Source organism: Ostrinia nubilalis, chromosome 22 (assembly GCF_963855985.1).
Source record: "Ostrinia nubilalis chromosome 22, ilOstNubi1.1, whole genome shotgun sequence".
Taxonomy (NCBI): Eukaryota; Metazoa; Arthropoda; class Insecta; order Lepidoptera; family Crambidae; genus Ostrinia; species Ostrinia nubilalis.
In genome coordinates this window covers 8,119,924-8,145,790 of record NC_087109.1, presented here as the reverse complement: position 1 = coordinate 8,145,790, position 25,867 = coordinate 8,119,924, and the positions used below count along the sequence as shown (strand labels likewise).

The following is a 25,867-nucleotide window of genomic DNA, read 5'->3' as shown; positions in this document are numbered from 1 at the left end:
ATGTATTTCCTCCGCCATTTTCTGCAGTTTGGCACCTCACGTCACATCATTTTACCGAAGTCAGCCCTATAGCTTCGGCGCAGTGCCGATCACTGACGTTTGTCAACAAAATGGTGCTTGACTCTTGAGACAGGCTAAATTACACCATATTTTTAATGACATTGAGCATATATTTTTTTAAATACCTTCGCGAAGTAAAACTTCTGTACGTAGTACTTATTATTATTCTGTGCTTAAAGTCACAAGTAGCAATGAAACCATTACACTGACAAGACGCTAAAATAACTTTTACTTGAACTTCACTCGGAGATCCCATATATTTCGACAGTTAAGACGAGGGACCGCAGAGGACAAAATATTTCTGAATCTTGAAAAATATTTGCCACAGACGTGTCCGATCATTTGTTGTACTATAGTGAAACCTATATGTCTGTTATTACCCCTTTCGGACCCCTCCAATACAATTGTGCGGGTTACAAAATCGAGATTATCTCTTTAGTTTTACATCGGAAGTGGACGGGCTGAGTATCGTACGATTGTGCGGGATGCGTTCTTTCACCGCCCGTGCAAAATTTTGTCCGAAGCGCAGTTGGTGAGCAGGTTACAACCTGTACAGTTCATGACTGATTGCGCTTCCCGACTTGGCGAAAAAAAGTACCTACTATGGTTTTATTTTGTAATTGTAGTAATATACAAGTTATTGATTAGACAAATAGATAAAAATAGCATCTTTTTGTTATAACAGGGACTACTTATAAGCAAAGACTTTGGCGTAACGGCTTAACGAACTTTACTGACACAATTGTATCGACGTGGGCCCTACAATACCTTATGCGTATTTTAAGTTTCTCATAATTATTAATTTTTCATGGTTTCCGCACCATGTTTCCGATTTTAAACGACGCTACTATCGCAGAGATGCTCAATGCATCTGGGGATGAGAGCGTGACAACGACAAAAGCTAATTTCGGCTACTTCAGATGAACTACTCCTTTTCTTCTGATGAAGGCTCAGACATTCATGACGATACATACGTCTGAGTATGTAAGCGGCATAGCAGACGAAGCCCTTCAATCGTCAACATCTTCCAGGAGATGTTATTCATGATCCAGGAGACATTAAAACTCCATAGGAATATTTCGAGCGCTATATTTACTCTTGAGCTCATGGAAACGATGGTTTTGCCCACAAATCAATATTAAATGGCAAATACTGGTATAAAAATGAAACCTCTTTATTCCTTACTGGTTATAAATACGTTTTTCGGAATACATGCCATTGATAAAATTTCCAAAACCCTTACAATTTTGACCCTCACAATTGTACGTGGGAAGTGAAGGGCCCAGTTTGATACAATTGTTGGTATATGAATTTTCCAAGATGGCGGCGGAAAATCTGGAAAATTATAGCAGATTCGTAATCTGCGGCCCCAAATTACCTAAAATTAATCTTCAAAATTACAAATTTCTTTCTAGTTTAAGCGCGGGTCCGAAAGGGTTACGCAAACTAGAGATCGCTGTATGCGTGGTAGCTCCTAGGCACGTTAGTAAATTGTTTTCAAGCTGTAACATTAAATTGGCTTTTCACAGGTGACAGTTGAAGTGTATTTACTTCAAGCATCCAAAGAATCCCTTCCGCACGACGTCAAATATCACATCAATAACAAAAAGGTTTGTACTAAAATTTATTTCTAAAAATAATCGACCTCTCGCAGTTAAAATCAGTCTCCACCTGACGATGTTATTTATTTATTTAGAAACTCAACAGCTGTTTTACAATATTCATGTTTGTTTGAGGAGCATTAAATCTAAGCCATTTAAAGAGTTTCCTAACTGCTTAAATAAGTTCGTACATATTACATTTTACTTTTATCTTTTTTAATTTATACTTTTAATGTTTTTCCAGTCAAACTCCAAGCTCCTCACGCCCAAGTCCAAAGTATCAGAGCTGAAAGCCCCGCGCGTCCAGAGCCCGGCCGGGCCGCTGTCGGTGCGCAGCCCGCAGTTCCAGCTGCACGGCTACTGCATCTTCGCGCTGCAGCAGGCCAGCAGGAAGACATTCACTCTAAATAAGGTACCAGGCTCTGACGCCCGGACTAACATGTCTTAAGCTTTGGCGCCCGGACTAACATGTCTAAGCTTTGGCGCCCGGTCTAACATGTCTGAGCTTTGGCGCCCGGACTAACATGTCTAGGCTTTGGCGCCCGGTCTTACATGTCTAAGCTGAAGACTAGGCTCTTAACGCCCGGACTTAACTGTCTGAGCTGAGAGCGCCGCTCGTTTCAGCTTTAGTCCAGTTCCAGCTGCACGGCTACTGCATCTTCGCGCTGCAGCAGGCCAGCAGGAAGACATTCACTCTAAATAAGGTTCGTGTTACTAGGCTTAGACGCCCGGACTAACATGTCTAGGTGCGTGTGACTTCCAGGTTTTGGCTCCCGGACTAACATGTCTGAGCTGAAGACTTGGCTCTTGACGCCCGGACTAACATGACAGAATAGAATAGAATAGAAAAGGTTAGGAAACAGCTTACAGTTAGTTGTTTAGAAAACAGCTGAGGACTAGACTTGGCGCCCGGACTAAGATGTCTGAGCTGAGGACTAGGCTCTTGACGTCCGGCCTAAGATAACTGAGCTAAGAGCGCCGCTCATCACTAGGTACCTGACGCTCGGACTAAAATGTATGAGCTGAGAGCGCCGCTCATTACTCTAGGCGCCTTACTCCCGGACTAACAAGTCTGAGCTAAAGGCCCCGCGCGTGCAGAGCCCGGCCGGGCCGCTGTCGTTGCGCAGCCCGCAGTTCCAGCTGCACGGCTACTGCATCTTCGCGCTGCAGCAGGCCAGCAGGAAGATATTCACTCTGAATAAGGTACGTGTGACTTCCAGGTTTTGGCGCCCGGACTAAGATGACTGAGCTGAGAACTAGGCTCTGGACTCCCGGACTAACAAGACTGAGCTAGGGACTAGGCTCTGACGCCCGGACTAACATGACAGCTGAGGACTAGACTTGGCGCCCGGACTAACATGACTGAATTGAGGACTATTAGCGCCCAGACTAAGATGTCTGAGCTGAGAGCGCCGCTCATTACTCTAGGCGCCTTACTTCCGGACTAACATGTCGGAGCTGAAGGCCTCGCGCGTGCGCTCCAGCAGTTCCAGCTGCACGGCTACTGCATCTTCGCGCTGCAGCAGGCCAGCAGGAAGACATTCACTCTGAATAAGGTACGTGTTACTAGGCTCTGACGCCCCGACTAAGATGACTGAGCTGAGAACTAGGCTCTGGACTCCCGGACTAACAAGACTTAGCTAGGGACTAGGCTCTGACGCCCGGACTAACATGACAGCTGAGGACTAGACTTGCCGCCCGGGCTAACATGACTGAATTGAGGACTATTGGCGCCCAGACTAAGATGTCGGAGCTGAAGGCCCCGCGCGTGCGCTCCAGCAGTTCCAGCTGCACGGCTACTGCATCTTCGCGCTGCAGCAGGCCAGCAGGAAGACATTCACTCTGAATAAGGTACGTGTGACTTCCAGGTTTTGGCGCCCGTACTAAGATGACTGAGCTGAGAACTAGGCTCTGGACTCCCGGACTAACAAGACTGAGCTAGGGACTAGGCTCTGACGCCCGGACTAACATATCTGAGCTGAGGACTAGGCTCTTGACGCCCGGACTAACATGTCTGAGCTGAGAGCGCAGAGCATTACTCTAGGCTCTTGACGTTGGCTTGTGTAACTCCCAAGCTGATAATGCCTAAGCCTCTCCACTGTATAAAATATCTACTGCTCTTCAGTGCGGAGAAGTGGAGATGAAAGAAGAATCGAATGACTCTTCGTATGATTGCGACCTTGCTCGACTGATAGAGAAACGCAGACTGATCCGCTATCTAGCTCCTCGTCTATACACAGTCCGCCACTCCGCTCCGTATTAACCCCTCGTTCCGTTCCAGTGGACGCTTTTAAGTAAAGGTGTCAGATCCAAAGAATAATCTGATGCTGTTTATTATTTTGAACTTAATTGCCTTATGGTAACGTCCAAAATTAAAATAGCATAACTATTTCCAGGTCCCTTGCGGCAGCCCTCTCGAAGGCTCCGTGAACATAGACATCAAAGCGCGCGTGCGAGTGGACGCACCGCCGCCTCACGCCGCCTTCCTGACTGCCTTCGATGACGTATCGGGGCTAGGGGCGTGGCACCGCCGCTGGTTCAGACTCTGTGCGCCCACGCTGGCTTATTGGAAGTATCCTGATGACGTTACCAAAAAGGTGAGCCTCTAATAGCGGTCTTTAGTATTGGGAATGGGATTTAAAGGTTGGCAGCGCACTTGTGACTTCACTGATGTTGCGGGTGTACATGGGCGACGGCAATTGCTTACCATCAGGTGATCCGTCTGCTCGTTTGCCTCCTATCACATAAAAAAAAAAAAAAAAAAAAAAAACCTGATGACGTGACCAAGAAGGTGAGCCTTTACACAACGATCTACATATTAACCCTTACACACAGTAGCCCGTAAACAACAGTCCTTTCACAATTAAAAATCACCCACACGCCGCCTTCCTGACTGCCTTCGATGACGTATCAGGGCTAGGGGCGTGGCACCGCCGCTGATTCAGACTCTGTGCGCCCACGCTGGCTTATTGGAAGTACCCTGATGACGTGACCATGAAGGTGAGCCTCTAATAGCGGTCTTTACACAGCGGTCTACATAGTAACCCTAACACACAGTAGCTAGTAAACAACAGTCCTTTCACAATTAAAAATCACCCACACGCCGCTTTCTGACTGCCTTCGATGACGTATCGGGGCTAGGGGCGTGGCACCGCCGCTGGTTCAGACTCTGTGCGCCCACGCTGGCTTATTGGAAGTACCCTGATGACGTTACCAAGAAGGTGAGCCTCTAATAGCGGCCTTTACACAGCGGTATACATAGTAACCCTTACACACAGTAGCCCGTAAACAACAGTCCTTTCACAATTAAAAATCACCCACACGCCGCCTTCCTGACAGCCTTCGATGACGTATCGGGGCTAGGGGCGTGGCACCGCCGCTGGTTCAGACTCTGTGCGCCCACGCTGGCTTATTGGAAGTATCCTGATGACGTTTCCAAGAAGGTGAGCCTTTACACAGCGATCTACATAGTAACCCTTACACACAGTAGCCCGTAAACAACAGTCCTTTCATAATTAAAATCACCCTTACACAGCGGTCTCTACACAGTATAACCACAGAATAATAATAAGTACTACATACAGAAGTTTTACTTCGCGAAGGTATTTAAAAAAAAATGCTCAATGTCATTAACAATATGGTGTAATTTAACCTGTCTCAAGAGTCAAGCACCATTTTGTTGACAAACGTCAGTGATCGGCACTGCGCCGAAGCTATAGGGCTGACTTCGGTAAAATGATGTGACGTTATTGTGTGACGTGAGGTGCCAAACTGCGGAAAATGGCGGAGGAAATACATGATTTAGCATGAATTATCATGAATAATATTAACTACTCATTTACCTCTCAGTGTCTTGAGGCAACTTAAAAAAGTACATTCTGTGTTTTTATTATTATTTAGGCAGTTAAATACTGCACAGTATTTAGTACACAATTTTCTTTATTTTCTTCCATCATACACAAGAATACGCGTGCGTGAGTCATGTTCGCTCGTATGTGAGGCCTTGTCGAATAGTATCCTGTAGGTGGGCCATCGTGCGTGTTTTGTTTTCGATGTAAACTCGCGGAGATGAACAGGCCTGGTATAACCCTTACACAAATGTCTCTAAACAGTATAGCCTTTACACAAACGGTCTCTATACAGCAGCCCTTACAAAACTATCCCTACATAGCGAGTTACTACACTGTAGCCCTTAGTGTCCAAAGTTTAAGCTCTAACCTGAACTCCGATATAGAATAGCCTTTACATATTAAGGAGCATGAAACGTGTAATGAGGGCTATCGTTTTAGCGCTCACCAGTTAGCGCCACTGTAGAGTAAGGTCCTGTCACTTGCTAGTAGCAAAGACAGTGGCGCCAACTGGTGAGCGCTAAAGTGGTAGGAGGACTATCGCAATTGCACTCATCAAGATGGCGCCAGGGGTGCCAACTGTTAAGTATAAAAACGATAGCCCTCATTGCGACACGTGTTAACAAGTGATGATAACATTCCTATAAATGTATTAATGATAATAATCATTCAGACTTTCATCTATAGTTTGTTATTTGAATTGTAACACCACCACTCTCCCATCCACAGCTACCAATCGGCGACATCGACCTATCAACGATCGTGTCAGACAAAGTAGTCCGGGCGCCCAGAGACCTCTGCGCTCGCCCTAACACAATAATGCTGGAAGCCGCCGTGCCCGCCGGCCTCATAGTCCCGGACAGCGGCTCGCTGGTCTACGTCCGGCGTCCGGACGGCTCACTCGTAAGGAGGCACCTGCTCGCCGCGGACACGCCTAAAGATAGAGACATGTGGCTGGATTGCTTGAACAAAGCACTGGAGTATGTTAGATGTTGCGCCACTGATGATGATTGAGTGGTATGATGTCGTGTTGAGTGTAAAATTGTGGATATTTTGTTAGTTATGTAATAGAAACTATCATTTCTTATTGTCATCAGAAATAGTCACAAGTTTTGCTATTTGTAGGACAGTTGACAGTATATCTATCTTACTTTTGTTTACAAAAAGGCTCATAATGCAACTACATCAAAGTACCATAGTATTCTGCCTTCTGTACCTTATGAGCAAATTCAGACTTAACAGAGTTTTTAAGGCAAATATTTAAGGCACAATCACCAACAGATAATAATTAGATTCAGAATTTATTGGAAAGTTTTTAATAATGTGTTAGCATCTGCTGTCAACTGTCAACCTACATAATCTGGCAGATTTCACGGTAAAAGCTGACAAATTACTAATACATATTCTTGGTTCAATAATATGACTGTATAATATACATTGATAGCCAGGTGCTTATTTTTAACGAATTCATAGCGATTAGTATTATATCGTACTTAGTACCTTAGACATTGTATTTTAATGGGACCATTTTATTGATAGTGCTTGCAACGTGTATGCAGCTTGTATTATTGTTAGTTTGACTGATTTTAGCTTTAATGTGACGACTAATACTTTACGAAGTGTATTGTTAACTAAAACCCGACTAAGTTAACTGCGCATCTAGCTGGAATGCGACTCTCAATTGCACTCACCCGTTTTCACCTCCCCACGTTTGCCCCGTCCGTACCATACGCCCGTATTCACAAACGATACTTGCTTAAGTGAAGCAGAAAATCGAACGCACAGCGTTGAATAGAGCTCTGCGATTGGTTCATGTGTCACCCAGTGCGTCCACGCGCACTGTGAGACCTCACAGTAATGTTTGTGAATACGGGCGAGAGCGTCTATGTGACGTCACGGCTGCCAGGTGCGCATTTAACTCGACCGGATGACATATTGGTACAGAATTTTGATAAAACATTTGTTTTATCAAGAATTCTGATTTTATTTGAGTAATTTTACTCACATTTGAGTCTAAATACATTCAGAAACCACGTTCAAAACTCGATAATAATAACTCGGAATAGGAATCGTAAAAACATTGGAAATTTAATTTTACTGACTCGATTTAAGCACTGGAATTGATATATTTTTTAAAAGAAACATCATTTTATTGTAATGCTTACATGTCTTACAAGTATAATTTAATTAAATGTAACTTTTATGTTTTATGCAAGTTTTGAATTATTAACTAATATTATTTACATACTACTATTTTAATGTCATTAATTAACAATTACTACAATCATGTACCACCAATTAACTTTTACTTAATTTTACGTTGTGTGTATGCGTTTTATCATGTTTTATCTTTACATACTTAATTTTAGCTAACACCTTAATGTTTAAAAATTGCGAAAATAGTAGTCTTTTGAATTTTTCTCTCATGATAATGACAAAAGTTAAATTTCCTTTGAACAACATTTTAAAGGTAAAGGCGATCTTACTGACCAAATTAGGTACATAAAAATTCAAGTACTAATCATTTTATTGTAGTGTAATTAAAAAATTCGTGTAAGGCACTAGTCTAGGTATAAAAATACCTTCCTAGGAGTATCGTATTATTTTATTATACTTATTTGTTTTGTTGTCCCATTCTCTCAATACAGTACACATGACTGCAATTCATTTTGAATTAGTTATTGGTAAAATATTGCAATAATATTATATTATTATTTCTGTACATAAAATCAATTTATTCCAATAAAGTAATATAAGGTATGATTTTGTTTTATTTTGTCAATATTACCACTGCGCCATTCTTTCGCCATTGGCTAGACCTTCCCGACAGTGACGTCATCTTAGTGAATGTAAAATGTACTAAATTCGTAAAAGGTAACGAAAAAATAAAATTTATTGTACCAGTATAAGTACTTGCTTATTATTTATTGGGGATCAATTTATTAATAACTTTGATCATCAAGAAGTTTTGTTAAATCAGTATAGATCGAAAGAGATTTTTTTATTAATTCATTAAGTATGTGTATGTATGTACACCAAATCGAGTAAAATAAGTACTGTTTTTTAATTATTTAAAAGTAATGACACAAAGTCGGTTTTCAAATGCTTTTATTCAATATCTGTCCTTATTTCTATGCTAAGCCGTATTCACAATATCGATCAACAATTTGGGGTAGTCACAAGTTTGTCGCGCATTCCTATAGTAACTCACTTAGGCTAAACTTACTCTAAATTCATTAAATACACCTATCTAAGGAAATTAAGTAATACTTTGGTTACATGACTAGAAATTACAGTGGGAAGTGTAAATTAGTCATTAAATATTGTGTTCATTCAGAATTTTAGTAAGAAAAGTACAGATTTTAGAATCAATGAGCGTTGGCTTCAAAAATGACATGTCTTAAGTTTGTGTAAACAGGCCTTTATTTTTTGAGTTATCAACATTTATTTTAGTTCCATTTTATGTAATTTGCTGCTGCAGCGTATTTACAATGATTTGATATTACTGTTGTATTACACTCCGAAATAAATCTTACTCTGGGGTTTTCAAATCTTGATAACTTACGCTTTCTTCAAGAACGAGGCTCGCGTTTTAAAAGAAAGTACATAAGCAGATTTAAAGGTGTCAGTATGAAGCCTATACCGCTCATTTCATACTTATATGCGCATACGCTGTCTCGATTTAAAACTAGAATGTAATCCATATAATGTAGTTATACGTCATAGAGCATTACCAGTTATAAGTGTTCACTAGCGAGACACGGCGTAAAGTACAATGAAAATAAAAAAACAACAAATTGTACAGCGCTCCCTGCGGTCACTTTAAGAACTAAAATCGGTTCACAGCATGTCGTTGGAAAAAAAAAACGAAAAACGAACGAACGGCTCTATCAGCCGAAATATGGGTTTTTTTCCTACGGATTAAAAATGATCGTGTTTTCCATCAAGACAGAATATTAAATAACAGTTAGTAGAAGTTTTCTATCGAGTTTGTCGCAGAATGTGCACTTCGCAAAATGCGCACTGCAGCTTTAAATTAATATGAAAAAGTGCACATTCTGCCTCCCACCCTTTCTGTGAAGTGTGAAGTGAAGGTTCATATCGTCATGAGCTGTCAGCAGTTGTTCAGTTCAGTTGAGGTCGTCGGCTAGTTGTCGTCGTCGTAGGCGGGCGAGGGCTCCTCCTCGCGGCGCCGCTTGCTCTCCGACGACATGGCCTGCTTCAACTCGTGCTGACAACAATGCCAAATATACAAGCCGTTGTTAAATGGGAACACTTTGAATTAAGGAGACTTCAGGGGCCGTCGATATGGTGAGTTTTTTTTTAACTCTGTTTATGTTCAGTTATTAAGAAGTATTGATTTCTGTGTTTGACTCAATCTCGAAGGAAACAGCATAGTTAATGCATTTTCACTTAAATCGCACAAAATAAAATCATATAACTTAAACTCAAACAGAGATTGAATTGAGTCTCAGTATCCTCAACATATTAGAAGTAAAGGGTAAACTTTACAGTAAAGGGTGAATAATATTTAAATTACTAGATACATACATAGATAGTCTGGTATTAATCTTCATCATAATTTCAGCTACAAGACGTCCACTGCTGATCATAGGCTCCCCTCAAATCAATGGGGTGATTTCCAAATTGGCCAGTAGCACACTACTAAATGGCTGGATGCAACAAGCCATTGCGTCTAGCGCCTTCCCGTTACCTTTATGAGGTCATCCGTCCACCTTATTGATTTGGTATCACAGAGTTATAAAAAGGCGTCTTGATTAGACCGGGCGACCACGGAATGCCGAAAGAGCTTGGCGCCGCGCACTTGCCGCCTAGTGTATTTGATTGAAGGGAGTCTTAAGATGGCGACCGTCCTGCAGAATAAGAATCGGCGTACCAACCACGAACTGAACTGCCCGCAGTCGATGGCCAGCGGCGCCGCGCGCTTGCCGCATCCAGTGTCTTAGATTTAAGCAGTTTTGAGCCTTATTGTAAGGACCTTAGAGCCGGCGTACCAACCATGAAATGCTGGCACAGCCTGGTGCACTGGCCGCAGTCGATAGCCAGCGGCGCCGCCGCGCGCTTGCCGCCCGTCCAGATCTTTGATCGACTCATGTTTTGAAGCAGTGTGTAAAAACCTCATAAATGTAGCACGATACGGCACTGGATACAGGACGCTACCAACCGGGCGATGTGGAAATCATTGGGGGAGGCCTATGTTCAGCAGTGGACGTCCTGTGGCTGATCTAAGGACCTTAGAGCCGGCGTACCAACCACGAAATGCCGGCAGAGCCTGGTGAACTGCCCGCAGTCGATGGCCATCGGCGCCGCGCGCTTGCCGCCCGTCCAGTCGCGGCTGAACGTGATTTGCGCCGACACCAGCGCCATGGCCAGTGCGCACACCAGCACTACCGTCACGCCCCTGAGGACGTAAAGAAATGCCACTTATAGATGGAATGCTATAATGACCAGTCAGCGTCAAATAGTTCCTGACGCCTGACCTAGTCAAAAAGTTTAAGACACATCTGAATAAGATTGTATTGTCAACTTTTTGGCCACCTTTGGTGTCATGAACTATTTGACGCTGATTAAATTCTGAGTCCACAACGATTCATTATGCGCACTGGGCTGATCCAGTTTTAAGTCGCTCGACATCCTGAAATCGCCATATTTCGATCACCGATCCATAGTTGCCTTGGTCATGGACTCGGTTAATGACGTCAATATTTCATAACTTAGTGGAAACCATGGAAACCATCGTCGATAATAAAGCGCAACCAATACAAATGTTACATTTTATTCACCATGGCTTCATCGTCATTATAGCCTATAAACTTATCTTGCATAGTTTTAATTTTAATAAACTTATGAATCAGTGTTGCACTGATTTAAGACTTTAATAAACACCTTTTAAACTAACGCACTTAATTACGTCATAATGAAAATGCCGTTATACTGGTTATACCTACAATAGTGTTTACAGCCGTATTAAGCGACTTAGCCGCGGTGGGTCCCTAATAAATTTGTTACATGACATTTATTAGTTCTTTAATTAAATATACCGCAGAAAAGTTATGGCTTCATAATGCGTACGTGCGTAAAGTTTGCGCGTTTCTTTGGCTAAGCATTCGGCCGCTACGTGGTTAATTACGCGGTTACTGTCACTCTGTATATATCTTGATTTGTTTGACTATTTGTTATTAATAAAGTTTACTTACTTCCTGCAGGACATAAAAATGGCAGAGCAAAATATTACGTGCCTAAGCTCATCTTGTGTTATGGTCGTAATTTTAGAAACTATCAGTTTGGTTAGGCTAGAAAATTAAATAAATATAATTAAAAGCCAAAAGCATATTGCAAACAGAAAGGTGGACATATGTAAAAACGAGATGTTTTATAGGAAAATACAGTTCAAAGGATCTGTAAATGATCCTTTTCGGACCTTTTTCCCTTTGGAACCTTTTGGAATACTTATTTTTCTAAAAAATAATATTCAAGTTTAATTTTTTTGAAATCGTTATTAAAAATTGTAAATGTTACGTGCTACGTAGATTCTTACAGAACACGAATGCGGTTGCGGGGTCCAAAAATGCGTAGCATCGTAGCGAAGTGCTACGAGTTACGTTGCGCGTCGTAGTACGCGGTAGCGATCTATTAGATTTTTTGTTAATTGAAGCTGATTTAAATTTATTTTATAACAAATATTTCTTAAATGTTTATTTCAAAACCATCATATTTACCAATCATTCTTAGCTACGCCATCGTCGAATCAGATTGATTATCCCCACCATAGTTAGAGGAATTTATCATATTATCTACTTAGTAAACCATTCATTAAAAGTTGGTCGGTACGGTTAGTTATTTTTATCAAGATAAAAACTTGTAACTAGGGAAATTATATGAAAAAAGCACTACGGATGACTACAATGAAATGCATCACGAGTATTCGTCGGAAAACTCAACCACCTCTTATCACCCCCAATAGTTAGTCTATTTACTGCAGCCATTAAACCGGCGCTAATGACTTCTCGCTTATGGCGTCCAAGATAAATTATATGACACGATATCTGTGATTGAGGTGCCATTCGCGTTATCGGCTATCTCTTCATAAGCGGCCGATTGTAGAACACAATAAAACACTTACTTGGCCGACCAGACGGCGGTAGGCAATATGCACCCACTTCATAGTATTGTAAAGCTGGTTACGCACGATAATTTCGATATTGTGTGACGTCATTCATTTAATGACTCAATGAGGATGCGGCAGTAGGGGTACGCAATCCTCATCGAGCGTTGGTTCCCGCTGAAAACCAGCTTCTCGACATGCGCGATTTTTGCTGAGCGGACGGAAAATATGCTGAAGAAGCTTCAGCATATTTTTAAGATAATTAATTATGTCTACTTTTGTTTTGTCCGTCACATTGTTATCCTGAATAAAGATTTTCTTATTCTTAAAGGTTAAATCTAGTATTTTTACACTACAATACTAAAAGGCAGTAGCCTGAAACGCAGTAGCGACCTGAGGTCTAAGTCACTAATGTAAAAATAGTACCTACAGAAATTGGGTGTTGGACTATTGGTTGACACCACTTATTTGTATAATAAGCTCAAGATACGTTTCGCGCTGTTTTTAGAAAATTAAAACCGTTGACTTTACTTTTTCGTCAAGTAAATTGATTTTTTTTTCATACCAAAATTATAAATTTTCCAAAATTGAAAATCCAGCTTTCCGCGCTACCATGTTGCTCTTAGTCATGGTATTTTTTTTGGCACTTCTCTAATTTACTTCTCGACTTTAAAGTTTAAACAATATTATCTGCATGTGCTCTATTCTTCTGTAGTAAACAACAAGAATTAGCAAAGCTGTATAGCGCCTATGTGAACAAGAATCCAAATAAGTCTCTTATTACATTGTAATTATTTATGTATAATAATATTAATACAAGTTACACTCTTTACAAAGATCCTTAATAGAAACGTATCACAATCATATCAAGTGGAGAAATAGCTTAGCTTAGCTCATAATATTTTAATTACGTCAACACATACTAAGATTTTGCAACATTTATCACTTAGTTTTTACACTGTATTGTTTTCGGCGGCGACGTGGTTTTACACTCGTGATTTTTGCAAAATACTGAAAGTAAACTGAAGAGGTTCCGTATCCTTTTCATTTTGTCTTGTGTTTTATTCAAGTTAATCGTGTCTAAACATTGGAAAAAGTTAATTAAGAAGTTAGCAATTAGTTTAATATCACTACATGACTCGCCCAATACCACTACTAATTATTTTTAATGAGTAGGTACTGGTTTGTTAAATATTTCGATAAATAAAGTCACATATAAAATTGTTTCTGGACGATACACTATTTAAAATTTAATTAGAAGCACCGGTTGATTTACTTAAATTACTTTATGTTTTATTTGTACATTTAAATACGAAATTAATTACAGCTGAATCACTCAAGTTTCGCACTAAAGTCCACATAATTTCAAAACCAGTTAATTAAAACTGAAAAAACTAAACTCATTATTATTGACGGGATTGCTACCCTGTACTTTAATTTACCATAATGTACGATGAAAGTTTAAAACAATATATTGAAAAAACTATCACTCACCTGCAGCGCACCGTGTTCATATCACTGCCTTCTGATCCAGGACATGTATCACCCACCAGCTGGACGATAATGAGCGAACTCACCTGGATCCCGCCTTATATACTCCCGTAGGATGGCCATGCAAAGATACACCCACACCAAACACCTCTATTCTGAGTTTTATCCGACTAAACATAAGAACCATTTTAGTCGGCTAATCCTGGCATTAAAAGTTCTGTCACAAGTATTATTGAGATAAAATCGTTCATTGCACATTTTATACAAGGTTCATAATAGAACATTATGCAGCTAATAGCATAGCAAAAGCGAAACTTCAATGTAGTTCTTAATTTGCAAGTTATCTTATCTACGAGTTATCCAGCTGAAATATGATTAAGTAAAAGTTGTCCCGTATTATAGTTTAGATACTATATCAAGATAAGTTATTGTCCCTCGGAGAATAAGGGCCCCGAATTTGAGAGAGGATTTTAATGACATTGTACGTTGCTTAACTGTAATATAGGTATTTAAAGGTCAAACAAGGGTTTTAGAAATATTGTAAACAAGATACAATGCTGGAAGTAGTTTAGTTAAATGGTAACCTTATGAAAAAGAAAATTACATAATTAATACAAAATCAATTGCCAGTAAAAGATTCATTTAAAATCCTTTGGGTATCACGTTCTTTACGATATTTCTTGATATAAAAAAACTGTATGTATTAGGTCATTATTGAGAACTCGTTGATGTCTTTTGACTTGTTGGCTAAATATAGGTATGATTTTTATTTTATTCTGATTCCAAAGATATCTAGAGATAACAGATTACTCACTACACTTGTGACACGTATCATCAACTCATTTCTACCTACACCCATGCCGCCACCAACCGGCCATTGTGGAAATCATTGGGGGAGGCCTATGTTCAGCAGTGGAGGTCCTATGGCTGAAATGATAATGATGATGAAAATTGGTTTAGCGGTCTAGTTGTAAAAATACTTGTGTTGCAAACATTTGCCAACTTTCGCATTTATTCTTAACTAGCTTTCCGCCCGCGGCTTCGCCCGCGTGGAATTTCGTCTGTCACAGAAAAACTTATCTTAACTTATGTCCCTGTTTTATAAACAGGGATAAAAAACTATCCTATGTCCTGTTCCCGAGACTCAAACTATCTCTATGCCAAAGGACAATGACCAAAAATGTATGGAGTGTGGTCCAAATGTCCACCACTAACGAGACCTATGTAGTAAAATAGTCTACTAAATACTGATTCATTATAACCAAACTGCAATAAAAAATATGCTGTCAGTAAAAAGTTATGACTAAATGAATAGTTACGTTTTTTACCCTTTTATCCGAAAAATGTTCTTGATATCATTCTATCCATCGCACATTTTGGATTCGCGCTTAGTGTGCCGTGTTAGATTCTCGCTAAAAGAAAAAAAAATAAGCTCAGAAGAAAGACAACAATATTGGAATTATGGTCGGGTGGTCGCTGCTCCGCCCCTATTGGTTGTAGGGTGATGTTATATAACCTAAAACCATTATTGATAAATGGGCTATCCATAAGAAAAATAATTTTTCAAATCGGACCAGTAGTCCCTGAGATTAGCGCGTAAACTACTACAATTTTTCATACGGTCATAACTTTTTACTGACAGCTTATTTTTTTTTCGTCCCATACTGAAAGTTAATCTCTATTTAATGGACTATAAGCCAATATAGGTCTCATTAGTGGTGGACATTTGGACCACTTTTGGTCATTGTCCTTTAATCAAAATCGGTTCAGTGGTTTAGGCGTGAAAGCAGGACAGAAAGATAGACAGAGTTACTTTCGCAATTATAATATTAGTATAGAAGTATAGATTTCAGTGTAGGTACCTATTATGCTTATTTCACCTTTTTGAACAAGGAGCAGCTTCCTTATTCAAAAAGGTTATAACTTAATTTTTTCACAAACAAACAGTAATTAAGTATTTGTAAATTCTCTAGTAGTAACCTATGATACCTATGATATTTGGCAACTAACCAACGAAAGACTGAAACTAAGATCTTGGGATTAGGTATAGCTCCCACACTGAAACCACGTTGTGGCCTAAGTAAGAGAATGTATTTACCAAAGTACCAAACATTGCAGCACTGTTCCTTAATTCCTTTCTGGCACATTCAGATTAGTTCCTTTGAGGGCTTACCCTTTGTGCGTGCGTGGGAGTGCGCAGGTGTGGTCACTCAATGGCGATATTTACGGCTTGTGCTGTACTGGCCATCGTCTTTTGGGGTTCTGCAGGAGAATTTATAAAGCACTGAAGTGTGTAAGAGGTTTTTTTATATTACTCATGGTGCTAAGAGCGCTGGTACCTATGTGCTCAATTATGGAGCGAGGTGGCTTCTGAAAACATGATTGTTCTTTGTCTTCGTGCTTTAAAGATTTTGTAAAATTCATCATTACACATATTATACTTAAACTTATTAGTGATCAATAAGTCTATTGAAGCGTCTGACATGGATCAATCGGACTTACGGCTTAACATGCAATGTCTTAACTAAACTGGAAACAAATACACAAAACGAGTGTAAACTTTCAGGTGTCTCATTGGGAAATCGAACCCAGAACCTTCAAATTCGTTCGAATCGAGAAAGCTTTCCACCAAGCTACGACGATGTTCCATATTAACACAGTTACCACGAAACCAAGTAAGGAGGCATACATCCAGCTGTGGACTGCTTAAAATGCTAGGGAATCAGTCACAGGTATGATTTTTTTTTTATCCACAACGAGGAAGCTCTTGGCCTGTATCTCACGGTATGGTAAGTGACGATCAAGCCGAAGGTGGAAGCGAGTTTCACCCGGAATCCTCAACCACGGAGGAACTGGCTATCTTACCTTTAACTGCCGGAACACAACAATGTTAACAGCATTATGGCGACAGACTTAGGTAAGATGGTGGTAGCTAGCCAGGCGGACTTAGAACAAGCCCTACCACCAACCAAACCGAACAGAAAATCTGCCCCCACTGGGAATCGAACCCGGGACCTCTGCGTCTGAAGCAGATAGTCTTACCATAAGACCGCAGGCGGTTAATTTCAGTGTTTACCTATTTTATAGTAAAATATATTTTTCAGAATTGTTTTACGCATAGGTACACACTTGCCCATTTCGTTTACATGCGCAGTTACTCACAAAGGGCACCTTCCCTTTGTACAGTTTATTTATAAGTAAATAATACTATTGTTGCGCTCTCCTCTGAACCGCCATTCTTCAGTTTGGTCAGTATGGACACCTTCAAAGAAAATCTATTTGCGATCAGTTGGATTATCGAACATCTTTTATTCAATAGAAATAAGAGTATAATAAATATCATTCATAGAAATTAAGTAGGTCTACTTAACATAAAAATATTGAAACAACATAGGCAGAAAAAGAGCGCCAACGCCACGAGCGCGAAAGACATTGGTACGATAATAATTATGAGTGTATTTTCGCGCGAGCGCAAATGGCTCACTTTTCGCACAAATGTACCAGAACCCTTTTGGAAGGTTTCTTTTTCACCAAGATTATACTCAAGATAGGGTCATGTCACCTGTTTACGTCCACCACCCTACTCAAGCATTAAACGACGGATTCCTTTTAAAAAACGGAAAACCTTTTCTATTTAAATTCAACTGTGTGCACTACAAACAAAAGGATAAACAGAACTTTACATGGAACCACAATCAGTACAATGTTTTCGTGAAATCCGAAAGTTCAAACCATATGATTCATATTTTGTACTTTGAACAATAATTAACTCAAAATGTATGAGCTCAATGAAATTATCTTTTTTCAGTGAAAAGCACGTGATGGGTGTTTATAATTTGCAGCATTTAATCACCAACTAGTTGACACCATGATAAGATTTCGCGTGTGACGTCATGCTGAACAACAATGACAATTTAAAAAGAATAGGATGTGCGCATTCAGATAGTAGTAAACATGCTATTTCCCAAAATATAATATTCTGGTGTAGAGTCATGTCACCCATGTTATAATTTTAAAATAATAAGCATACTTATTAAGGCGAATTATTATAAAAAACTCCAGCTTATGGTACCAGATTTACTATAAGTAGTTAAAGTTACTATAGTTATTTCGTGTCTTTTATTTTATTATTGTTGTTTACCTTGTTATTGCTTCGGTAATTAATTATTTAAAAAGATAGAAAAAAGTTTCAATATTCCAGTAGTTTTCTTAAAAACTACGACACAATAAAACTTGTGGTTTAGAACAATTTCATAAATAAAATCCAAGTCAATGTGATAAAATTACGTTTAAAGTAGAGATGAAACGGATATCCGGTAACTATCCGGTAGGCCGGATATCCGGCCTAAATTTACTATCCGGCCGGATACCGGATAGTAACTCACTATCCGGCCGGATACCGGATATTAAAAAACTACGACAATTCCCTATTATTAAAATGAAATACATTAATCTTTGAGGTAAATCAATAAAATGGCTTAGTTACAATAATGACGGCTTTTATTTAAAGTACAAAAAGTTACAAAAAAAACATATTAAGGCCTTTCAAAACCAATTTATTTTTCTGGGCTATTCACTCTAATGACGAATACATAAATTAAATAGTAAATATTTGTTAATTTCGAAATATTGCCAAATAAAATAGACGATTTTTTTTTCACTGATGGTCTGATGATATTATGCAACTAATTAAATTTTCGCTATTCAATCACACACTCACTATTGCAACCGAAATTGAATTTAGACAAGTGGCAAAATCTGATATTCTATTCGGACGGATTAGATTTTCGAAAAGTGTGACTGAATAGTCTAGTCTACTAATAGACCCACTGATCGCGTTCGAAGCACCTGTGCGGCGCTATTACTCGTCACGACATGCAACGAGACAATGGGCCAACTATCCGGCCGCCGGATATCCGGCTATCCGGCCTAGCAGCTGGCCGGATATCCGGTATCCGGTATCCGGCCAAACCACTATCCGTTTCATCTCTAGTTTAAAGATAACAAATAGCATTAAACTAACTTAATTTCTAACGTAGAGATATCATTGTTTACAACAATCGCTAGCTAATGACCTAGAATAAACTAGAATATTGATTTTATTCATGTGGTAGGAGAGATAGAGCACCTACGAAACAATTTTTTTTCTTTATGTACAATGAATTTTCTTAGATTGACCTCTTTTTACTCTGAGCCTTCTTAGAAGTTAACTCATTGATTTATTATAAATGTCTATTGTCGTTTAAAATAGTTTAACCCATTTAGCCCTACCGTACCCTATGTGGTACGGTATCTTTTTGAAAATATTTCGAAGTGCCAAACTGTTATTAATTTGTAAAAATGATTGTGACAGTAAGCTTAAAGTGATTATTTTACATAAAAATATTTAAAAATATGTTTTAACAATTGGTTTCGGAAATATTTATGAAATTCCTTGACAGAAAACAAAAAAAATATTTACAATGTATTTAAGAAGGTATAATTTCCTATTATTCATGGTAAATTATGTTATTTATCAATTTTATTTTAAAAATAGAGTACAATAGATATCATGACTGTAAAAAAAATATTATTGAGATTATTTTTATACGGTTTATTCTAGTCTAAAATAGGTGTACCGTATAATGTACAGTAGGTCTATGCATGAGCAAATCATGCGAAAAAATATAATTTAATTTTTATTATTTTTCTTTGTTAGGCTATTGATGCTTCACTATATTGCCACAAGTCATGAAAAATTTGATAATTTTAGCAAACAAAGCTATCTTGGTATTTTTCTACTGCTGTCTTGTCAGATGACCGCTAATGATGATCAGACTGACGAAGATTTAGGCGATAAAGATAGTGTCAATGTAAATAATAACCCTCAGAGTTTTCTTCGATGATTTGCTAAATTTCCATCTTCGTGTTGCTAAATGCGATTATGGATAGCACTAAACGTAACAAATCAGAAGAAGCCAGGTCTTCTTCAGCTATCCTCACTAACTTCGGAGAAGGTAGGAAAAAAGAACCAAATGTGGTTAGTATCACAGAAAACGTCTTACAAGATATGCCAAGTGTGATACTAGTGATTATGTGATTTTATTTTTATTTTATATCATACAAAAATAATTAAAAATCTTCTTTGAACAACGACTATGTTTTGCTTGCTTATAAACCTACTGTACCCTATATGGTACGGGCTCCCCATGGCCCCTATTTATGGATTATCTTTTAAAATATTTTTTTCATGATTTTTAGACTTCCCTTTGTAAGTTTTTGCTGAAAAATCAATTTTTATTTACAAAAATAGTTATCGGTCTAAATGGGTTAAGAAGTTATAATTTGTTTTTTTGTTTGTTGTAATATTATTTACCTATCATGCATGTATCAAATAAGACTGTATGTTTCTATAATAAAAATAAAAAATTCTTCCGTTTCCTCCTTAGGTTGATTAATATTTTTTGGTTATCGAATAAAATAAATAAGTATCAAAATCTTATGGTTCTAACAACATGTTAGTGATTTATAAGTAGGTACGAGTATCTATATTGATTTATTCGTTATCTAGGTACCATAGTACACGCTCTACCTACTTAAGGACTAGGTACTTGGTATGATAGTCAGAACAATTACTTAATTATGTAAGTACTTTGCTAAATCGCCATTTAATGACATTAACTACCTTTCTGATTCTAATTCGACGTGCTATGTGTGTAGCTTGATGCAAATTTTAACTTTTCTTTAATTAAAACAATCATAAACATGGAAAGTAGATGAAAAATTCTCTTAAGAGTTTTGTTTTCAACTAAGGTTGTGCCTTGTGCCAATTAATTTAATAAACTTTTTTAATTAGTACCAAACATACAGGCGGTTGTTTTTTTTTTTAATAAAAATCAGTCCTGAATTGATCTATTTTTAAAATAGATCAATCTTTCGGGCCTAACCTATCGCAACGTTGCCCGATCTTTGGCAGCGGACGATATCTTACGTAGATAGGTGTATAGCTGAGAACGTACTGTTTATGCTACAGTACAACGGCGGATTGAAAACATACTGCACGTCTGTGATTATAAAAACGAGAATAACAGTAACTTGTGTGGTCAAGCGTGAGCAGGATACTTATATCGGTAAGTGTTTTGATTGCATCAGATAGATTAAATTGCTAACATACAAACAGTGTTTTTATCGTATGTAAATCTAGGCACGGAAGAATTCCTGACTCTTGATAGCTGATCAAGCTAAACTCTGTGGTGTCTTATTGCAATGGTAGTTAGGGTTGTTTTGCAACATAAATGAAGAGTCTAATGTGCCGTTGACTGTACTTTCTACTATTCTTTATGCGACTTTACGCAACGTAGATGTTTTAGTGTTTTTGCACAGTAATTACAATGTTTTAAAGTGAAGCAATTTTTTAACATGTCATTTATATCATGAAGGAGAAAAAGATTTGCTTGTTTGTACCTAAGGCTGAGTTCCACCACTTTATTTTAACCATAACTGTAACCATAACCGGAGTTTTTTGTATGGAGTTTGACAGCCTTTTGACGTTTGTTATGGTTAGGTGCAACCCAGCCTAAGTTGGTTCCAGACACTGTCTAGACTAGAACAATTGAACTATATAAACATACATATTAGAATTCTTATATACGTGTTTCATTAAGTAGGTATACTTATGTATTTGTTTCGAAAATATGAGAACGTATTTCGTAAAGGATGCGCGTAAGCTTGTTCACATTATGAAAATCTTACGCTGACTGATGGGTTTCAAGTAAACAGGCAAAATGCTTATAATGAATCGAATTGTTTTTCCATTATTGGCTGTGTTCTTGAATAACTGAATGAACTTTTTTTCACTCATATAGAATAAAATACCGGTGGATATGTGGTCATTGATGGACTCTACATAATTATTTGCTTTGTTTTTTGGCAAACAATCAAATCATCATAAATGTCCACCTACGAAACTGTTCCTATGTCTGATTTGATCGCATACCTACATTATATTTTCATCAATCAATTAACAATACATTGTTTTTTGTAGGTACATCGTTTATGTACCTATGCCAAATGATTACTCGTAGGACATTGGAAATATTTTGCTTTGAAAGAAGTACCTACACGTATAAAATATTTTAATGACTACAATTATATGTTTAATTTCACTATCTTTTACGTATGTAAATGATTAAAAATAGAAACTTATCTTAATAAGATACAGTATCTTAAAACGAATGACGTACGCGGTACAGTTACGAATGCAGAAGTATAAATAAATAATTGGCTCATTTGTTACTTAATATTGTAATAGCTTAAATTATAGTATAGGCACTTATTTGGTCTTTTAGTCATATTCATCTTTACCATAGTACTATTAATTGTACATGACTGTATGTTGCCTTAAATAAATTTAAAAAAATAAATGAATAAATGTTAAAGGCGGAAGCAAGTAAAAGAATTAATACAAAACTAGACACCAGAAACTACAAGAAACAGGCAACCTTTAGTATTTCAATAATTTGCCAGTAACTTGTCACCAGACTGAATGTTAATTAGAAAAATATTTAAAACGACTCTACATTACAAAAACACAATTTTATTATTTTAATCGAGTGCCAGTAACGTGACTTGGAGACAATGGAATATTCGTTATAGATTTCGATTCAAAGTCTCATACATCTACTGTTTCGTACTGTTTACCTAACTTTATTTATTTAGAGATGTTTATAAGAACGAAAATAATGTTTGATACCAATTAACAAATAAGATAAACAAAGAAAACAAGCAAAATCCAGTAAAATGTTACAGTCAAGATCAAGAAACCCTTTACTATATCTACACAATTACTAACTTGCAATATGAAAAAACACTTATTGGCAGCCTTTCCCTAATATTTTTAAAAGCACATTAAGCTTTGGAAGCTCCAATGCGACTATTGAAAGCCGCTTGCTCTACGGAATCTTTATAAGGCAAAGCAATTTATTAATATCTACAAACGAAAGGCTAAAACGCCCTCTTATCGCTAAGCATGTTGTCCGGCTGATGTAACTCGAGCGAGGTGAACTCCCGACCTGATGATATTCCACATGACGACCGATACGTGACGTGGAGGCTACGCCCCGTGACACCCACAGCATATACATAGTCTTGTCTGCTCTTTCTTCATACTTACCAATTAATCTTGCTCTAGACTGAATAAAAAGAAATTAAAATTAAAATTATTTGTTAGCATGTGGGCCCTTTTTAGGGCACTTAGATTTCATTTAATCATATTCAAGGGTTGTGTTTCGCCTAAATGTGTTTGACATTAGAGCGAAGAGATCAGTATGACCTGAAGGCCCAAGATAGTCCTTGAATAAAAAGAAATGTCCTTGGAAATTTTAGTGCCAAATTAAGCAAAGCTTACAGAACTATTCCCACCTCTCGTTCCCACCGCTGCAACTCCTGTGTAGCCAGGATCTACAGCTTGACCGCGCAAAGCTTATGTAACTCGAGTAAGATGAACCCCGACCTGAAAATATCAGTCCTCGATTAATAATACGTACTCCTTCTGTGGGTACTATGGGAAAACAAGAGAGACAGAGCCAATTTTTACATTTATATTGACATTATCAATCATTGAGCAATAATATAATTCAACCTTCGCACTCCAAAAGATTAACGCACATAACAACTGATGACACACCTACGTTAAGGATTTAATCATTTTACAAAAAAAATTGTGCAAATAACAACGGCTCACAGTGACACACCTACTGTTATGTCCAATCAGAATGTGTAGGTGCAGCTACGTCACCAAAAAAACAATAAAATTTTTCGCAATAATCTCAAAGATAAGCCAAAGAATTTTCCGCCACACCACGTTATCTTCAGCTGTTTGTTTCAATGTCAGATGTTTGAAAAATAAGCCTTCTTTATCTTTTGTTTTAATAATAACTCTATCACCGCGAAAGATCCAAAACAAGTTAGCATGATGTAACGGACTCGTAGAATTGATGATAATGACTTACGTGACAACTAAATGTAGAGATGATGGCTCAACGAGGTTCCCCTAGCACTACATACATATTATAACGAATATGAATGATAGTCGTCAATTTTTCTATTATGAGAGCTTCCCCTGCTTTAAAGATAATCAGTAACGTGTTTAAAAGTTTCATGCCTAAACTAGTTTTTTTGGTCCTGGCCCGTATTCACAAATATGGGAATACACAGGAATATACAGGGTGACACATGAACTAATCACAGCTCTATTCAACGCTGTGCGTTCAATTTGCTACTTCAGCAAGCATCGTTTGTGAATACGGGCTATTGATTACCACATACGGGCTATCGATTGAAGCTCTACAATGTTCACGAAATTGAACATCTTCGAACTGAAACCAAGAAATTCAATAGGAAATTGTCTATTAGAAAATGAGAGACATTATTTGTCGAAGCTGGCCGACCTCCGACTCACGATAATACAAACACACCTACTGTTTATATCTATAGCGATATTCTAATACCTACCAAACTAGTTCCCAAGAACTGTTTCTATGCAGAATGTCGCAAAAATCCTGCTCGACTTGAAAGTGATGTAAGATTCAATAATAACTACACGTTTTCCTTTATCTACATGGATATTTTATTATATGAAGTGTCATCATGAAAAAGGGATTTTAAAAAATCTTATGTAAAATTATTTTTAGACTACTTAGCTGTGCCCGCGACTTCGTATGCGTGAAAACCCGTTTTAGCAACATTTTTCATTGTTGCTCTGCGTCTATTACTCGTTGCGTAATGGTATATAGCCTATAGCCTTCCTCGATAAATGGGCTTTCTAACACCGAAAAAATTTTTCAAATCGGGCCAGTAGTTCCTGAGATTAACGCGTTCAAGTAAACAATCAAACAAACAAACAAACTCTTCAGCTTTATAATATTAAGTAGATAGATTTCTTCTCAATTCGTCATCAATTTTTGACTGCATGTGTGTTTCAAAAAAAGTACTATACTACCTTGGTACTTACCTGTATAAAGTGGGTGTGTTTTGCACCTAACTATACAAAAATAATGTAATTCGGTCATAGCTATAACTTTATGTGCCTAGCTGTAATCTACATAAGTGCTACGGTATTTAGGTCACCTTACCACTTACTTTTCATTTAGTATGTTTGGTTTAGTATGTAGTAGTAGTCATTCAAATACGTCTTAATAATATGAAACTGATAAGTATTTTAAAGTAGTATTGTTGTTTGTACGAGTGCCTGCACATTTTTTGTTTTTCTAATATCTATCGAGAAACTTTGCCGCGTCAAAGGCTCAAGGAAATACGCTTTTTTAAATGAAGTCTTAATTTTTAATCGGTTTATAACACAACTAACTGGTCTTAACTACGTAGGGTATTTAATAAAGCTAACCTGAGTGTCCATTATTTTTCAGGCATGATGACTTTTAACCCTTAACTGGTATCGTGGGGGCCGCGCGGCCCCCACGCATAACGTTTTCTTTGATTTCTAAGAAGCTACGCATCGTGGGCAGTCAATATTTTTGGTATTCTCATTTCGGCGCTACTCGCGTCTGGTGCAGGCGTTTCAGCACTGCATCATTCACCAGGACGAAGATATGCACGTGTTGGGGTCCGCGCGGCCCCCACGATACCAGTTACGTTAGTTTTTTTTTCATGGCAATTTTTATTTGTTTTTTGTTTTTTTGCAGTATTGATGACTTATAAGTGATAAAACAATAGAAGATACCTAGAACGAAGTTTTTGATTCCAAG

At 38.0% G+C, this 25,867-nt stretch overlaps 3 protein-coding genes across 4 annotated transcripts in view; 2 read left to right on the top strand and 1 right to left on the bottom strand.

Moving 5' to 3' along the window:
- LOC135082783 (anillin) overlaps positions 1–8,261 on the top strand; it is a 62,112-nt gene extending 53,851 nt beyond the window's left edge. The window contains exons 18-21 of the mRNA XM_063977547.1: positions 1,590–1,670; positions 1,906–2,073; positions 4,058–4,258; positions 6,239–8,261. Of these exons, the coding sequence (XP_063833617.1) occupies positions 1,590–1,670; positions 1,906–2,073; positions 4,058–4,258; positions 6,239–6,523 (735 nt within the window). The 3' untranslated portion in view covers positions 6,524–8,261. The remainder of the gene's footprint in view (positions 1–1,589; positions 1,671–1,905; positions 2,074–4,057; positions 4,259–6,238) is intronic.
- A 339-nt stretch (positions 8,262–8,600) lies between these two features.
- On the bottom strand, positions 8,601–14,213 carry LOC135082604 (uncharacterized). Of its 2 annotated transcripts, none has more exons than XM_063977385.1 (3): positions 14,130–14,213; positions 10,780–10,931; positions 8,601–9,740 (listed from the first exon to the last, which is right to left on the bottom strand). In XM_063977385.1, the coding sequence occupies exons 1-3, from the start codon at positions 14,147–14,149 to the stop codon at positions 9,640–9,642; spliced, it is 273 nt and encodes a 90-aa protein (XP_063833455.1). In that variant the 5' UTR covers positions 14,150–14,213; the 3' UTR covers positions 8,601–9,639. The 2 variants fall into 2 exon arrangements, with proteins under 2 accessions (XP_063833455.1, XP_063833456.1); XM_063977386.1 differs by having other exon boundaries at positions 10,784–10,931.
- Positions 14,214–21,131: 6,918 nt separating this feature from the next.
- The window catches only part of LOC135082637 (phosphoenolpyruvate carboxykinase [GTP]-like), a 45,742-nt gene continuing 41,006 nt past the window's right edge, over positions 21,132–25,867 (top strand). Inside the window, exon 1 of the mRNA XM_063977428.1 lies at positions 21,132–21,235. The gene's annotated coding sequence lies outside the window, so the exon portion shown is untranslated. The remainder of the gene's footprint in view (positions 21,236–25,867) is intronic.

Bases quoted from the DNA above. Each gene is read 5' to 3' on its own strand.
- LOC135082604 (XM_063977385.1), bottom strand. From the start codon at position 14,149: ATGAACACGGTGCGCTGCAG. The intron at 10,932-14,129 runs GTGAGTGATAGT...TTACGTCCTCAG, and splicing joins ATGAACACGGTGCGCTGCAG to GGGCGTGACGGTAGTGCTGG. The intron at 9,741-10,779 runs GTACGCCGGCTC...CATTGTTGTCAG, and splicing joins CTGCCGGCATTTCGTGGTTG to CACGAGTTGAAGCAGGCCAT.